General features: G+C 41.8%; 1 protein-coding gene across 1 annotated transcript in view; it reads left to right on the forward strand.

Annotated features, from left to right (window-relative positions):
• The window catches only part of cdh26.1 (cadherin 26, tandem duplicate 1), a gene marked incomplete at its 5' end in the record, with an annotated part of 15,869 nt that extends 1,113 nt beyond the window's left edge, over positions 1-14,756 (forward strand). Inside the window, 18 exon segments of the mRNA XM_079740888.1 lie at positions 3,905-3,967; positions 4,069-4,161; positions 4,463-4,624; positions 5,512-5,659; positions 6,449-6,621; positions 6,964-7,092; positions 7,199-7,384; positions 7,552-7,826; positions 7,928-8,073; positions 8,235-8,465; positions 8,579-8,803; positions 9,240-9,364; positions 9,817-9,891; positions 10,989-11,063; positions 11,199-11,285; positions 11,422-11,460; positions 11,552-11,617; positions 13,866-14,756. Coding sequence (XP_079597014.1) covers positions 3,905-3,967; positions 4,069-4,161; positions 4,463-4,624; positions 5,512-5,659; positions 6,449-6,621; positions 6,964-7,092; positions 7,199-7,384; positions 7,552-7,826; positions 7,928-8,073; positions 8,235-8,465; positions 8,579-8,803; positions 9,240-9,364; positions 9,817-9,891; positions 10,989-11,063; positions 11,199-11,285; positions 11,422-11,460; positions 11,552-11,617; positions 13,866-14,063 — 2,496 coding nt within the window. The 3' untranslated portion in view covers positions 14,064-14,756.
• Positions 14,757-18,121: the final 3,365 nt, after the last annotated feature.

Below are 18,121 nucleotides of genomic sequence, written 5' to 3' on the forward strand. Positions count from 1 at the left end.
TTGGCTAAAAGCACCTCACCAGCCATTTGAACCAATTATTTAGCTCTTTACCTTTAGGTATAAAGGGCACCAGGTATACATGTTCTCTTTGGCCAGTAAGTCATTTGGTGAGATTATGTGTTTCTTGAAGCTATTAGGTAAAGGTGGTTAAAGTGTGTTTTATATGTTGATGTAAGGAGAACCGTTACAGGATATTGAAGTTAGTGACTTAGAGCTCATTGTCACCCTACCTTCCCCCTCTCTAGTGAGGGTCAGTTCTTGTAGCCTAGATGGGTAGTCTGCAAAACGATTAGACTTTCCTGATTGATGCTGGAAGCTGAAGCTGAGTGGTTGTACAAGTGGGTCACCCAGGCATTTTTATCCTTCAATCCACGTTAGTGCCCTTTGGTCGGTTTCAAGAATGAACGTTTGTCCTCATAGATAGTAATTCAGGGATTCAAGGGCCCACTTGATGGCCAAGCAATCTCGTTCAATGGTGTAATACATTGTCTCTCTTGGTTGAAGTTAGCGACTAAGATAAAGGATGGTAGACCAGCTCTACAAATCTTGACCAGGATGTGGCCAACTCAGAGTAAATGCTGTTCCCAGGAACTACTGAATATGATGTCAGCTAAATAAACTGTGCCGATATATCCTTGTAAAACTTTGTCCATGAGACGTTGAAAGGTTGCAGGAACTCCCTGTAGTCCGAAAGGCATAAAAGTTTGATACCGATTTTAGTTTGTTCTGGTCATTGCGTATCCTTGGGATGGCTTCATTCTTTGGAACAAGAACTATTGGATTACTAAAATCGCTATTTGATGGCTAAATTATTCCAAGTTCATGCATGGATTTGAATTCCTGGATGAGAGGGTAGATAAGTCGTTCAGATATACGGCAGGCTCGTGGACGTATGATTTTCCCGGGTTTTCCACTGAACAGTATTACCCCAGACTGTTCAGTGGAAAACCTGGGAACACCATACGTCCACGAGAAAAAAGTTGTCAAAGTTTCTGTGCCTGTTTGGTTGGCAAATTATCACGAATGATTGGTGTGTTAACAGCTAGGTCAGAAAGATCTGTTTATTCTGATTCATCCTCCATCCTGACATCCTGTGTGAGATTAACAGCTTTCAACTTCGGCAAGAGGAGGCTATACAGGCTTTTCCCTGTAGGAAGTTGGATTTGGTCGCTTATGTGGTAGACCTGACCGGACTTAATTATATGTGGGTGGGAGAATTTGTATGCCATCAGATCAATTCAATGACTGACTGAATAAGGTCACTGAGCCTACAGTTTGTTGCTAGTGGTATGTAGCAGAGGAGCAACCTTCTGACTGGGTTCCAACTCCTGCTCCCAGGCTTTTAAGTCATACCAGCTGTTCTGTTTCCCCTGGGCTTTCTGGAGATTATATCTGGCCTTTGCTCAGTAGGTCTTCAAGTCATCCCTCATTTGAGGCACATAAGAATCATTTGAATTTCTCTCTTAAGACTTCTTTAAAAAGTCAAGAGGGCATGAATGGAGAACCCATTAACGAGTTTGAAAGGTGAGAACCCTGTAGAGGCCTGTGGGAACACTGGCTTAGCAAAAACAAGAAAGTGTGTCCCAATCTCTATCTGTGTCGGACACAAAGTTGCTGTTGTTGTTTGGTTTTCCGGGACTTTTGTGTCATCCATGGAACAGTTATCTCTTAAACAAACCGGCGTATCCTCCGGACAAATAATCATGTCATTGCACAAGCTGTGTGTGAACTTCAGGAGAATAGCGCCCAGGGTGCAAAACGCATGACAGCAGACAAATCAAACGATCCCAACAGTAAAGCTTTTTCTCTTTGGTGGATCGAGTCATCCACGGGTATCGCAATTGTTGGTGGAGTTGAAATTCATTCCAGAAGCTTTGGTTTATTTAAATTTACGCTCTGGTGTGGGTCTAGAAAACGGCGTACATAAAAAATCAGAAACAATGTCATCCTCAATATCGGTTACGTTACTCGCAGCGGCTGCCATTGTGAAGTAAACCAAATCACGACCTTAAAGATAACTAGCTAGTTTATTGGTCTGTGATTCGTGTTCCTCACATTGGTCATTTGAAATTAGTCTCATTGAATTACTATTACTCGGCCCCTCTGTAAAATTATAGCGGTACCACCAATCACAGAGCTGCATAGTGTTTTCCTTCCCAACCACTGAGTCAGCAGCATTCGGATAGGCTGACAAGTGGCTTCTTTCATTTAACCCTTCAGATTCCAACACAAATGGAATAGGCAGGTTTGAAGGGTTTATTTCCTCAGAAACATTTTTGTTCTGATGTTGATTGTCAAATTATTAATTAATAAAAATAAATTAATATCTAGAATATCTTAGGCCCTCTCTGATGGCCTAGAAGGACCCTGACTGTTCCTCCCTGTTGTAAACCTATAATTACTCGGTATGACAAATTTCCCACGACATAAAGGATTTTTTTATGAGGGGCACTTAGTTACTAACAGATATAAATCAAAGCATTAACAGGTTGACGATAGATCAAAGTGTTTTGTTTCAGAAGAGACAGTTCCCTCTGCTGCTGGACAGGGAACATAGCAAAACATTGACAGTTTTGGCCTTTTCATGGGACATGAGCCCTATGCCCCGCTGCTGTCCTGACCTTGACCACCTATATGGTCCCTACTCTGGCAGGGAACCCCTTTTACATCTGAAAGAAATCCTCCTGTGTTATATTTCCAAAGTGCTGGCTTGAATCCGCTCTGAGCATCTAAATACTGGGTGGCCAGTTTAGCTGCTGTTAGTCCATTGTCAGGTTCATGTTATTTTTCCACGTTTTAATGTAATTTGGTAACATTCCTAGCCTCAGTTGTAGAATTGATGATACTGTAATTTGCTCTTATTCTTCCCCCTTTATCTTTGATAAGACTCTAATGGAGCCTCACAAAGTCACACAATGGTTGAACGAAACTGTAGTCAGTATTTCTCCGGAGATATGTCCAATTTAGCAAGCAGTGCAACTTTAAGGTCAGAGTAAAGATTGATCAACTGCTCCTATATTGCTGAATAGGCCTCTAGTGCCTTGTGAGCGCGAAGAGGAAAGAGGTGGCAAGCTCAGACTAACCTTGCGCTCAAAGCGAAGAAGAGCTTTTTCAATGTCTTCGCCTGGAGACAAAGGGATCGTTCTTGCCGGAACAATACCTGGGGTTGATTGTGTGTATTGTTAGCTACTACAGGGTGTAGGGTACTACTAACTCTCTGTTTTGAAAGCCCATTGTGGAGATGTCGGGTGACGGGGATTTCCCTCTTGGTTATTTGAGCGAGGTGGGATCATGGTTGTGAACTCCTTCCAACGACAGAGGGGAGAGCTCAGAGGATTGGTATAGTTCCTGAGTTCCTCAGATTTTAAACAGTTCAAATCTGTTGCACTTCTCTGATTATAATCTTCTCTCTCTTGCTTTGTTCCATAAAGAAGTACTTTAATAGGCAAACTAGTTTTGGTGTCAGTAGTGGGATGGCCAGCCGCAGAGGTGAAATTAATAGACCACACAAGATCAGGGAGGTTTTACGATCACAATCAGGAAGGATATCATGTATATGTTGTACATTTTAGTGTGTGGAAAGAAAAAGAAAATATGAGGAAAATGGGAAATGGGGTACAAATATAAACCCAGATCCTATGCTAGACTCCCTAGAATCTAGAGTGATCGTATACCTGACAATTATACATTTATACACCCGGGGCTGATTAATAATTAAACCCATTAGAAGAGAAGCAGGAACATAATAACCTAAGTTGTGTTAAGAAAACATGTTCCTAACTACTAGTGACTAAATCTTTATTAAAGACAATGGCCAATTTATTAAAGACAATTTATTAAAGACAATTAAAAACAGTAGTAGTTTGCCCTACCTGACTATTGATTGTTCCCAATGGATTTCAAGGTCGTCATGATGATTGCAGAAGCCCATGGCAACAACTGCCCTGAGCATAAGCGGGAAAAACGAGTATGTGACTAACATTTCAAACTCAATTTATTTCAAAAGTGTAACCTTTTACCTTTTCTACCCAAAATATAAAATAACGTGACCTTGTCTCTGGCCCACAGGATCTGTTGTGGCGCTCCAAGAGAAGGTGGGTTCTTTCCACCTTTGAACTGGTAGAGGAAGACAATGGACCATTCCCAAAAGTACTCACGACGGTAACGAAAGGCATTCATTCATCTTGTTTAGTTCATTATTGTTTTTGTCCATCATTCATATTTGTTGATTGCTGAACCTCATTGCATTTTGTCAACATGGCTGTCATAACAAGTCCTATTACAGTTACAGTCTTTACAGTCCTACAGTGAGGACTGTGAGACTGTAACAGACTGTGTGTGTGTGTGTGTGTGTGTGTGTGTGTGTGTGTGTGTGTGTGTGTGTGTGTGTGTGTGTGTGTGTGTGTGTGTGTGTGTGTGTGTGTGTGTGTGTGTGTGTGTGTGTGTGCGTGTGTCTCATCAGATGTTTAATGATAGAACCAAAAAGATGGAAGACACACACAAGTTTTCTATCTCTGGTAACGGTGTGACCGAACTCCCCATGGGAGTGTTCTCCATCAATGACACATCTGGGGAGGTCATCGTCCTCAGGAAGATCGACAGAGAGACAGACCCCATTTTCCATGTAAGCAAACACACAGGAATACAGAGTCTGTATTGTAGGTCAGAATGCATCATGGGATTTTTTGTTTGAGATACCCCATCATATCGAGAGGAGAGAGAGTTGTAGTACTGTAAAGTCCTTTGTCAACATCCTTAGTCAAGCATATAATATGCTAGGCTAATGTCAACTTTGTTTAGCCACATCTCCGCATGAGAAATGCTGTGCCTTTATCATTACTACTTTTAATTAAAAAATAGCATTTCTTTGTACCCAAGCATGCCAAACTCTTTCAAAAGTATCAGCTGTTGTAGATTTGTTAACACTTCAAGTAAGATGCTATGTGTTATAAATATCTCATCATTATAAGGTGTGCTGCTAGAGCAGGGCTGCCCAATTTGGGGCCCGCGGGCCAAACTTGGCCCGTGACCGATTTTATTTGGCCCGCGCCTTACCCACTGTATATATTATTGTTTTCCGCCATCAGCGCTCGGAATCTGCGCTCGCTCTCATTGAATATTATTTATTGGTGCATTCCATTCCTGACCCTAGAATAACATTGTAACATAGGGTGGCGCTGTTGAGCTCCTATCCTGTTCAGACGCCTCCCACATATTTGACTAAATATACTGAAAAATTTAAATTTTGGCCCACGAGCCTCCCCACGATTACATTTTGGAAGAATTTGGGCCCCCCTGTGCTAGAGCATTCAAGTTAACTGGAAATGCAACTATATATTTAGCATACGTACCTCTATAATATTAATAACAATAACAATAACAATCATAGCATAAATACAAAGGTAAAAAAGAGAACATCAGAGGTATTCTGGATAGACAATGAAAGGAGCAAAAATTAATTACATGTATATGACGCATGCAATTATTTAATTTGACCCCTTTTTTCCATAGATTAAATTTGATATCCAGAACAGAGCAACTGGCGAAAGTATTGACAGAACTCTGGCCTTTGATGTCAACATAATAGACATTAATGACAACCCACCTAGGTTTAAAAGTGATATCATGAGAGCCACTCTGAGGGAGACCACAGAAGAAGGTAAGTTCATTTATCAGTAGTATAACAGTATAGAGCTGTATAAGTGAGACAATGCCAGACCAATCGAAAATGCGTACCAGTCTGGAACCTCTCAGTTCCAACTAACCATATCAACAAACTCATACCAAAATGTCTCAACAGACACAATTGGGTAGACCTACAACCATTCAGAGCAACAATGTGTGTGACATAGTGCTTAGGGGCCAGTTGGTTGATTAAACACATCTTTCTAATCAACAAAGGCTTTAAGTGCATTTGTTTGTTTTTCATTTAGAGAAATTATACATTACAGTTTCTTTAATACTGTATGGATAGCCACATCAGTGGCCGCCATCTTGGTTGTTTACGACAATTCCTCACAGTCTATTTAAACCCACCCCACCCACCACTTATTAGATGAATGGTTGTGATTGACCAACCAGGCCAGATCAGCTTGAAATATGTCAGAACTGGAAGGGTATTTGGAGCGTCGATAGTAAGATTCAGCATGTATATATATCTTTTTCTTTATCAATCATTGGATATGACTTTATTGATTACGTTAGTTAAATCACTATTGATTAGCATTGAGTACAGCTATATCAAGGTGTTTTCAAGCTATAGTTGAAAAGTTACACATAGTGACCATAACATTGTGTTTTCTATCCATCGTGACCTTTGACCTTTATGTATGTTTATATGTATGTATACATCTTTTTTTAAATTATTTGGTATATAGCTGGATTTCAAATGCATGAAAGGTTTCTTTGAGTGTCTTGAAACTTCTTAACACCAGATGTTTTCTCAAAGGCTGGCTCCCAGTGTGGCTGGTAGTAGAGGACAAGGACGAGGAGAACACCATCAACTCTTCCTTCACCATCAGGATTGTGTCACAGGAACCCAAAGAACCGTTGCTGAAATTAGCGAATACTCCCAATTCCAAAAAGGCGCAGCTTTCCTTCGATGGGTGCTTTGACTATGATGTGAGGCTCCCCTGGGAATAAAAAAAAGAAAACCAACAACACACCCATAACCTCACTCACATGAATACACACAAACACACACACACATAAACACACACACACACACACACACACAAACACACGCACGCACACGCACGCACACACACATACACACACACATACATAAATTCTCCATCTGTTATCAATAAAGTATGATATTTTCTCATCTCCTTATCTTACACACACAGATATGCATGCTCACACACGCAAATTCAGCACGCATTGACACACGCATGCACACACACACACAAACACACAAAGGAATAAACAGTAGAACAACTTTGATGAAGTGTTATTTTACAGAAAGTGAAGAAGTACAAGGTCATTGTTGAGGCGAAAGACCATGGGAAGCCACCCCTCTCCTCCACTGCTGTGATCAATCTGGATATTACAGACGGCAACAGTCATCTTCCCAGATTCAAAGAGAGAGAGGTAAATATTGTAGACGACTTCATCTTAAGGCCGATGAAGGGCCTAAGCTAAGCCGAACTCATTTGCTAACGTGCCATCCTGTTATATGTACCACCTGCACATCCAGTACAAAGGGCAGGTTATGGAGATGGAAACCAACAAGGAGGTCTTGCGTGTGGGAGTTGAAGATAAAGACACCCCTAATACCGCTGCCTGGAGGGCCAAGTATTTCTTCGTCAAAGGGAATGAAGACAAAATCTATGATATCACCACTGACCCATTGACCAACGAGGGCATCCTCACGGTGGTCAAGGTACACTTTGGTTTTCCACAGTCGTCAAAGAACATAGTGACAGCAAGCCAGAACATTTGTGCAACCTAACTCAGAGCTTTGCAGCACTTTGATTCAGCCATCAGTAGAACCTAGCCTGACTGAGATAGACATAGCAATTTATTAAATCTTCTATACCATTTCTACAGGGCAGGGATTTTGAAAGGACAACCAACAGCACCCTGCAGATCGGAGTGGAGAACGAGGAGAAACTGTTTGTTTGTGCGTCTAAGAAGCCCGGATACAAAATAGTCACCCCCGAAACGGACATCATCAACATCACCGTGAAGGTCATCGATGTCAACGACCCCCCTAAATTTGGCAGGAAGGTGACGGACGTGTATCAGAGAGAGGAGGATGAACCCGGCCAAAAACTGTTCGAACCAACGATCAGTGATGACGATTCAGACGTAGACAAAATCCGGTGGGTGGCTCATCAGGCCAGATTATTTGACACAGAAACAACCTCTCCCTCTTTCCCTTCATCTTCCTGACTCTCTACCCGTCCTCATGTTGTATAACCAGGTTTACGATACTTGAAGACCCCGCAGGCTGGGCCAGCATCGACCCCAAGACGGGCATAGTCCATACAGCTAAGAAGATGGACCGAGAGTCGCCGTTTGTTGACGAAGCCAACGTTTACAAAATCGTAGTCGCTGCCATAGACAATGGTATGAGATACACAAGACGGCTCGCCACGTAGACAAATACACAAATACAATGTGTGTACACATTTATATATACACATAGGTAAACTGCAACATTTAATAAAAACATACATCAATGCACGCGGTGGGTAAAACAGTAAAAAAATATATCTTTGGACTTCTAGGGGAGCCCCCGGCCACTGCCACCAGCACTATCCTTGTCCACCTGGGGGACATCAACGACCACTTCCCAGGGCTTGTCAACAACAGCGGGGTGATGTGCGCTAACAAAGTCAACACGCTGATGGTTTACGCTTTTGATTCAGACTTACCTCCATTCAGCGGACCATTCTCCTTCTCCCTGGGGTCGGAAGACAAGGAACTGAAGCAGAATTGGAAAATTGACCCTGCCATTGGTAAATCGATCCATTTCCCATTTATTTTGTTCTCTTTAATTTACTTTAGATTAAAGTTTGAAATTTCAATTTCAATGCAAACATTTCTTCTTGTTCCTCTTGGCCGTCTTTAGGGGAGGAAGCGGGGCTGGTAATGCTGAAGAGCCTGCCCTACGGCAACTACTCTATACCGCTGGTCATCAAGGACCAGCAGGGCATTGGAGGGGTGAAGGACGTGGTGATGGCGTTGGTCATTTGCGACTGCGGCGGAGGGGACACATGCCGCGGGAAGCTGCCGGCCTCAACCAACGTCGGCCCGTCAGTCATCGGACTGGCAAGCAGTGCACTGTTACTCTTTCGTATGTCTGCTCATCTATTTGAATTCATATTTTTTCTGCAGCAGCTTTTTGCTCCATTTAACCCGAGCCACTAAAGGCTCTAAATACAATTCAGATTGCTTTATTGATCCTTGGGAAAATTGCTTTAGTTACAATTCGTCTGCTCGAAATATTAGAAATAAATGAAACATATATGTTGTGGCAGCCCGTTTCCCCAAGTGTCAGTCCTCCGCTCCCCTTTTAAAGGTCTGCACCCACGTGTCCTCCCTCCTGTACAAAATATAACACAAAAACCAAACACACAAAAATGTGAAAAATGAAAAATGTTATGTTTTTATGTTTTGCCATTGGGGAAGCTCTGGATATGTACAGAACAGAACTGGGCTGTATGGGGACAAATTGCAACCGTACAAACCAACCCTATATATTGACTCACCCCGATGGAACACATTCGCAGTGCTGCTGCTGCTCCTCTTCAGGTGTGAATGCGGCAACAAGTTCCAGAAAATCGCAATCACCCAGAGTGAAGGCAACCAGTCGCTCATCATGTACAACGAGGAGGGAGGGGGCTCTGCATGCAAGGTCTGTGTGTGTGTGTGTGTGTGTGTGTGTGTGTTTTTGAGTGTGTATTTCCATGAGTGTGTTTATGTGCATACGGTTGTGTCTTGTGTATGTGTATGTGCATTAGGGTGGTTGTATGTGTGCATGTGCTTGAGGGTGTGTCTTAGGTATGTGTATGTGCTTGAGGGTGTGTGTATGTGCATGACTGCACGTGTGTGTGTGTGTGTGTGTGTGTGTGTGTGTGTGTGTGTGTGTGTGTGTGTGTGTGCTTGACTGTGTCTGCATGAGGGTGTGTTTGGATTTGCAAAAACAAATGGACAGGATTTGAGTGCCGGTTTTGTGTTTCTGTAAATATTGCATAATGATACTTCAATAGTGAATATATATTAAGTGAAAGATAAAACTGACCTTCAACAACAACCTCTTCCTCCTCCTGCCCCCCCCATCCCCCCGTCCCACCCACACACATGCAGATGGAGCCCACCCTCCACTTCGCCCCCACCTTCAGCCCGACGGTGACAGAGGGGCAGAAGCTGGAAAGAACGCAGGTTCACAGAACCCCCCCCCCCCCACACACACACACACACACACACACACGCACACACACACACACACACACACACACACACACACGCACACACACACACAAACACACACAAACACACACACACACACACACACCACAATCCCCATCCCCACTTATTGCAACAAGCCTTCTCAGGCCACTTTACCTGGGTATCAGAGGGAGCTCACAGCAGGCGTGTCTTTGTGCACACACACACACCACCGGCAGGGCTCACACACAGGCCTGCATTAACTGCCATTGGGCCCTAGGGCTGAGAGTGTTCGTAGGCTCCCTGAGAGGGGTTCTTACAATGAAGATGTGTCAATTATTTTCAGACATTTTGCCGTTGGGGGGGGGGGGGGGGGGTACGTAAGCCCAAAATCAAAAATCACATTGTCTTGGGCCTACGCCAATCGGGGGGCCTCTCATGAGCCAGTATAAAAAAGGCCCCCTGACAGTCGTAGGCCCTGGGGCTTCAGCCCAGGTAAGCCCGTGCATTAAGGCGGCCTTGCTCACACAGCCTTACACAGACCTAAAGGGAGAGGCAGGCTACAGCTTTAGTCCCACGCCCAACGTGTAAATCCACGTCAGCCAATGCTATGTCCACACACGAATGACGGAAGGGTTACCAACATTGATTTTGTTTGGTTTGTCTAATGTCATGCATCGGTTGCGTTGTATTTTTGGGCTTTTCTTCATCAAGCTCTTGCTGCCAGCGAGGGCTTATGAGCTCAGCAGATCAAGCATGAAGTCTTTGTATGAAATGTCAGTTTATTGGGGATGCGCGGATCATCTAGGGTCAGGTGATGGTGAAACTCAACATCTGCGTTCACTTTCTCTCTCGACATTAGAGAGAGAGTAGAGAGACATGGTTGCAAAGCCGACGGAAAGGGAGAAGCAACATATTCTTCAACTCCCCATGCTCAAAACACTACGGGACACAGACCATAACTATTAAAACACAACTAAGTAACTGTTGATGCTTTTTCAGCTATTATGTATTATCGCTTGAAGAAGAAACAAAGATCTTTGAAGTCGGTTGTGAGTGAAGACTCCTTTTTGATTCTTCCGCTCCCCCAGATGTCTCAGATGTCGCAGATGTACGAGACAACCACCGAGGAGACAGACTACTACCAGAGCTCAGCACCCAGGATGGTAATACCCTTTTGTTTCACCAAACAAACAAGAACATACATCAAACTGGAACATATCATGTTGTCAAGTACAGTTCTAACACACCCATAACCCTTCCACACAACCGCAACCACCAAACCACTTTCAACCCCCCAGGTGAACTCCTTCCGAAGTCTGAGACAGGGGCAGCAGCGGAATGGAGACCCCAGGGAGTCTCACAGGAGCAATGGCGGTCGGAGCATGGTAGGTGCTTGCAGTGTCTTCTATGTCCACAGGAGGGCGCTGTAGCCTTTCTTGAAGTCATCCATTAGGACGAGATCCTTAAAAATATGATGGCCTTCGTAACAGTTTTCAAATCATGATTTCTACTTACTTTCAGTCCTCATCTTGGAATTCCAGTAGGATGATGTCCGCCAGGGTAAGTTGCGTTCACTAATGCTGTGTGGACGCATTTTTTCTTGTTCTTTAAAACCTTATACGTTCTGATCACAATTCTGTCTCTTTTTAAGAGTGTTTCACGCAAACAGGCCTCCACCCTGCTCTCGGATCAGCTCATCGCAGAACACATAGACACCGTAAGTTCTATTTACCCATGCCCAGTGCTGCTATAATCCTATATTTCTAACTTGTTACGTTGCACTTAATCGCCAATTCTAGGCTAGTTTTGTTTAGTTTGGCCCTAATAATTTTGTTTGTGTATACTACACTTGAACACTCCAAAAATAAACAAGATAACACTTTTTGCCGGGATTTATTTGTTTTTATTAGCGGTTTATTTGTTTTTATTAGCGAGACGAACAATATCCCGAGTTTGAGATCTCAATCATGGGATATTACCCAATATCCCGAGAGAGCGAACCAATCAAATTGCGCCATCTGCACACAGCCGCGCGGCAACCGCCCTAACCGCCTCGCTGTCGGAGGGTTCAGCGCGGCGGTTTGAAGGGCCAGGCGTTTTCAAAAGCAGCTGCTGCTGCTGCTGCTGCCGCTGATGCCGCCGAAAGTTACAACACGGGGAAAGCTAAGCGGTAGGGCAAAGTCTGTGCTTTTGTAACCGCCTCCCCTCTGCCGCCCTTCCCTCATTGAAACGAATGGAGGCGGCGAGTTGCCGCGCGGCTGGTGTGAAAGCAGCTCAGCAGAAGCAGCAGCCGCTATTGAAAACGCCTGTCCCTTCACACCGCCACGCTGAACCCTCCGGCAGTGAGGCGGTTATAAGGGCGGTTGCCGCGCGGCGGTGTGCAAGCGCCTAGGAGGTTCACGTGTAGCATATACTAACGTAAATTATTAGGACCTAATTGTGATCTAGCTCACATCTATACCGATAAGTTAATATAAGCTACTACTTTTACTTCTACTACAAAAAGTTGAAATTTAAGTTTAAACTTGAAGTTGAAGGTTTGTTTGCCTAGTAGGTTAATTATAAATGTATTAACTATAATAATAGCCTAAATATACACCCATGGGCAGTGCTCACATTTCCTAGACTGTGTACAATCAAACCACTGAAATCGCTACAAGACATGCTTATAAAAAGGCAAATAAATGACATTATATAGATGAGCGAACCAGGCATATAAATGGTGCTGGCCAACTGTGTTGTAAAACGTGTTTTACATTTCATATTAAATGCCCCTGATGTATGTTCTTATTGACCTGGAAATCTCAGGAAGATGAACTCTTCCATTCTCATGCACAGCAGGTGTTTCAAAAACGTATCGTTTGCCTTTTATGGGTGGTTTTGCACCTTTAAATATAAATAACGGAAAAGGACTGGATTTGTTATAAATCAGGGCATAGAGCAGGCCCAATAAGGCAGGGTCATAATTGAAGAAGAGATCATATCCTTTTTTAAGATAGAATCCCTGAGTAAATCATGCTACTTTCAGTCATGTTTCCGTAGGTCTTAACCAGGCTAAAAGGTCTCACTTCATAATACTGTTCAGTCATACAGTATATTATAAGCCTTTAGTTAATTATTTACTAATCATTAAAAGAACAAACATTTACAAGCTTTACTAGATAATGATGAACTAATCATTAAACAAAACACTCATATACAGTTGTATATTATTAAGGATATGTTAAAGGCCCATATTTGACCACATTCAGATGTGGTGTTGATTTTCCATATAAAACAATGTCAAAATCGTCCTTCTAGTGACAATCCCAAGTGGGAGTGTCCCCTATATGAAAGTACGCACAGTACTGTCCACTGAAGATGCTGGAAATCTGACCTATCAACCACATATAAGTTATTCAATAACAAATGATAAATGACTGAACTTTATTATAACCTTTACCGGTTATTAGACACATGCCAACGTATACACATCAGAAACAATAAATTAGCTAGTTTTACCTATAATAACGTAAATATCATGGCTGATTCAGCTTTTTTGGCAACATTTGTGATTATGGGGTTGCTTAAAACATTAACGACACACCTTTGCTAATAAAAGACAAAAGGCTATGTACTGGCACGTTATGACATTGTGATCCAGATGAAAGCAACTGTAGGAATCAGATTTTTGGCAGGCAATCACTTTTTGACATGGCGCCTGTCACTAGTGGCAGTCAGACACTAGGGCACTGCGTTAATTTTCCCACACGGTAGATCAAATAATATTCACAATGCTTTATTTAAAATGTTCAGTGTTCATGGGAGAGACAGAGGCTGTCTGTTTTGGCTTACCGACAAACCTTGGCCTCCTTTCTCTAATACAAGAGGAGACAAGTGCTGACGGATTTGTAGAACCTAGTGTTTATTTAGACGTTGCTTTGACGGACGCCTCTGAGATGCACTCTTGTTGGTTGATCCTACAGAAGCTGTATGAGCTGGGGGAGGTGCCTGGGGACTACCCGATGTACAGGCCCACTGTGTTCACCCACGAGGGCCAAGGCAGCCGGGCTCAGTCGCTGGACACGCTGTCACTGGACCTGGGGGACGACCTTGAGTTTCTCAGCGATCTGGGCCCCAAATTCAAGACCCTGGGAGGCCTCTGTGACAAGAGCTTAAAGTAGAAGGACACACAGCTTTGATATGTCTGGCAAAGAAAATGTGGCCTTTGATGCAGCTTTTGGAAAACAGGGATCATCACTTTGTCACCTTGAAAGGAGAAACAAAGGAAAATAGAATATTGTGATGATATTGTACTTCACATTTCTTTGATTATACTGTATATATATATATATATATATATATATATAGAGAGAGAGAGAGAGCGAGAGAGAGAGAGAGAGAGAGAGAGAGAGAGAGAGAGAGAGAGAAAGAAAGGGAAAGACCGCTATGCACTGGGGATAAATCCAACTTATATTGTAAAGATTTGTACAGATAAAGTGAACCCAAATTATTTTTTAAACGTAGTACTTATGTTTTCCTCTTCAGCACTATATTGTCAGTTCCTAAAATAAGACTAGTCATTTTAGTAACTTTTTGGCCACGTTGATAGCCTGTTTCCTAGCGGGTTAAGCTTCTTCGGGCACTTATAGTATAAAGTCATGGTGTGTGCTGCATTTCATTTACAACATCTCACATTATATCCCACATACACAACAACGGTACTAGTTTCAAATAAAATATAACAAAGTTTGCGTGGGTCGTAACTTCAGGATAACACCCCCCCTCCCCCCAACTCACAGCCCAAATCTTATTGTGTCCCAAATTAAGCTGAAACAAGGGGATCACTTACACTTTATCAACGTCCATGGCCCACATGAACTTAAGAAGTCTGGATAGTGGTATTTATAAGAATGTTATATGTGTACTTTGCTTTTTGGATGGTATCGGTAAAACTCTGCAATGTTTGTTTTTTTAATTTTTTATTATGCAAATATTTTGATTATTGGTTTGATCTTAAATTCAACTTACTTGTAGGTTTTACAGGTTGTTATACAGACATGTGTTTTTCTTTATGTTTATGATAATGCTCCCTCCGGTAAGTTCCTTATGGGGTGATGAATAATACTTTGGAACTCTTGTAGTAACCTGTACAGACCTTTTGTGTGCGGAAAAATACCACTGGGCATTTCTTGTTAGAACTAGCCTGATTAAATGAAGATTTGCATAGAAGACTCCCTCAACATTGCAGTTGAGGGAGAGGTTGGGCTTTGGAGAGTTGTGCTGGCATGAAAACCAAGTCAAGTGTGTTTTGACATTGAAAGGTTGATTATGATATATATATAGACATCAAGTATACAATTTAAAATTTTGATCAAAGCATTGTCAGTAAAAACAAAAAAAATAGGCCCTTCCTTTGATTTACTCAAAAACAGCACTGCAAAATTTCCCAATAAAACAGCTCAGGCCATGACTCATCATTGCCTCATCTCTATCTAGTCATGGCGCAATGTCTCTTTGTTGGTCAAACTGTTTTTTTTATCTTTACACAAGTATAAATTGTATACGCCTACGCTAAAAGCATAGGCGTTTCTAGGGAGAAACTCTTCTCCAACATATAACATGGTAGGGTGGTGACATTTAGTTTGAGACAAGAGAGAGACCATTTTTTAAAAAGGTAGTACCTAACTCACAGGAGGCTTCTTATTTCACATTGAAGGAGCTTTGATTTGTTCCAGGCAAACACAGTGTGAAGCATGACTTAAACATTCCTGAAAGGGGCACATCACTAACTGTACTTGTTCTGTGCTTGTCTATAGGTGAACTCAACTGTAACAAGAGAGGTTCTGCCACCTGATGTTTTAATTACACTTTGAACCGTTATCACAAAAAATATATATTAACTGACATAAAGTATGGCTTGAGGAGGGAGCAGAAAGCAGCCACCCTCTTAAGTCTGTAACACTTTCTGTAGGTACATAGTTGTAATTTTTTTTTTAGTTGGATAGTTTTCAATGTAGAAAATTATATTATATCACCCAAAGCCTGCCAAGATCATTTTAAGGAGTTTCAGATTCAAATATTAACCATTTATATCCTCATTTACCACCGTTGACTCGATTATGTGAAAATTGAGGTGTGCGTGACTTGGCAAGTATATGGTGGGTGGCATTTTCCTGAGAACACAATCAAACGCTGATCTCTATTGTCTGCTTCCTTATTGTCATCTGCCCAATTTGTTTTCCCAGTCCGCTGTCAAAAATAGTTTTGAAACTGGCTTTGAATCTCAGGGATAGCTCAAATTATATATATATGTATATATATATATATATATATATATATATATGGGATGAAATTAATTTGTCAAATGAATTGCCACGACTGGGACATTGAATCACAAATCTGTGGCAATGAGCTGTGCCTACACTTTTCAGATAGAGCATGCTTGTTGATGAATCACTTAAGCCTTACAATATTAAGCCTGCATAATCTGACATTCAATCTGACATGTGAGGACCTGTAGGTCTGTTTTTTTTCATTCCGTTACAATCATTTTACCTCTAAAATGTTGAGATGGACGGTATTTGTTGTAACAGGGCAGTACTTTAGTGTCTTTTTCTTTCTTTCTTTTACACTATGCCGACCCGCTTAGCACACTTTTCTCCATTTTCACTGTGAAATTGACCGTTGACCAAGCACTACGACATTAACATTCCATCACGTTAAAAAAAAAATTAAATGTGATGTATTTATTTTGCAAATCAAAAAACAATCAAATCCTATTATGACCAAAGAATGAATTTTGAATTTTTTTAAATAAAAAAATTATATATACATCAAGCCCCCCCCATTGGCCAGGGCCCTGGACATGTGCCCACTTTGCCCATGCGGTAATCTGTCATTGATCTCGCCCCACTCCTAAAAAAATTCAATTAAACCAACCATGGAATAACAGAACAAAGAAATCCATGCCCAATATTTGTGTAATCATGACACAAGAAAATATGTTGGCAGAGTTTAAAGCCTGGCAGGTACTGGTAGACAGATAGTTGGAAATCACTAGTTGTGGAAATGAATGTGAGTTGCCCCATGAAGCCTTGGCTTGAATAGAGCTTGTACATCAGAATGCATCATTGGATTTTGTTTGACTCACGAGAGTTGTAGTATATAATGTATCCTAGGCTAATCAGACGACTTTGTAATGCCACGTGTTGCACGAGAAATGCTGAGGTAGATTCAAACACAATGATTTCTGCCGATAATGACAAATAAGTGCACAATTAATGTCTAAACAATGACCAAAATACCATTACTACCAATAACATTCCTATGCTCCGATACTTCCAAAATGGAGGCGTTGGGATTGGACAGGTAGAAAACACTGAAGCTGTTGTGTGGGTTGGCTGGCTAAAACAAGTGCTCTCAATCAAAATGACTGCTGTAAGAATATCAACATTGTGTTCCAGAAGCAGGAAACATTCACGGTGAAATTTCGGTTTAGTTTTAGATCACCATTTTTATTGCCTATTGTCATTTTTTTTTCACTATTTTCTGGTGCTCCCTGTTGAAGGATTTAAAGCATGGCATATGTCAGATACAGAATACCAACAGCATGCAACAGTAAAAACAAGTGTTCTCGTACCAATAATTATATGGCAGCAGAGTTCACAAGTAAAATGTCAATCACTATTAAACAAACACGTATATGCACACACACATACAGTACCAACATAGTGCAAGACTTACAACGCACACACCGTAACTAAGCCGACATACAATTCCACACAGAAGCCATTGCTTTTTGTTGTCGTTTTTGATAACTTAATAAGCATTTGCTCATCCCATGTTAATATATTCTGCAGCTCATTTATCTTTGCTTATTTTTACAAAGACACAGCAAGCTTTAGTGCTGATCTGCTGTACTCCCAGAGAGAGAGAGTTGTAGTATATAATGTATCCTAGGCTAATAAGATGACTTATTATTGCCATGTCTCGCATGAGAAACGCTGTGGTAGTTTCCAACACAACGATTTCTCCCGGTTAGGACACATAGTGCATGATTAATGACTAAACAATGACCAAAACACCATGACTACCTAAAGCATTCCTATACTCGTGGAGGCGGCCATTGGGATGTGATGCCACAATGTCCCAGTAGGCGACCGAGAAGGGGATGTGGTGTTATTGGTTGATATGGTTGAATGGTTGTTTGCTTTGCATTACAGCGATGAGGGTGGGAAGA

Source organism: Pollachius pollachius (genome assembly GCF_949987615.1).
Source record: "Pollachius pollachius genome assembly, chromosome: 8".
In the NCBI taxonomy this organism is placed as follows: Eukaryota; Metazoa; Chordata; class Actinopteri; order Gadiformes; family Gadidae; genus Pollachius; species Pollachius pollachius.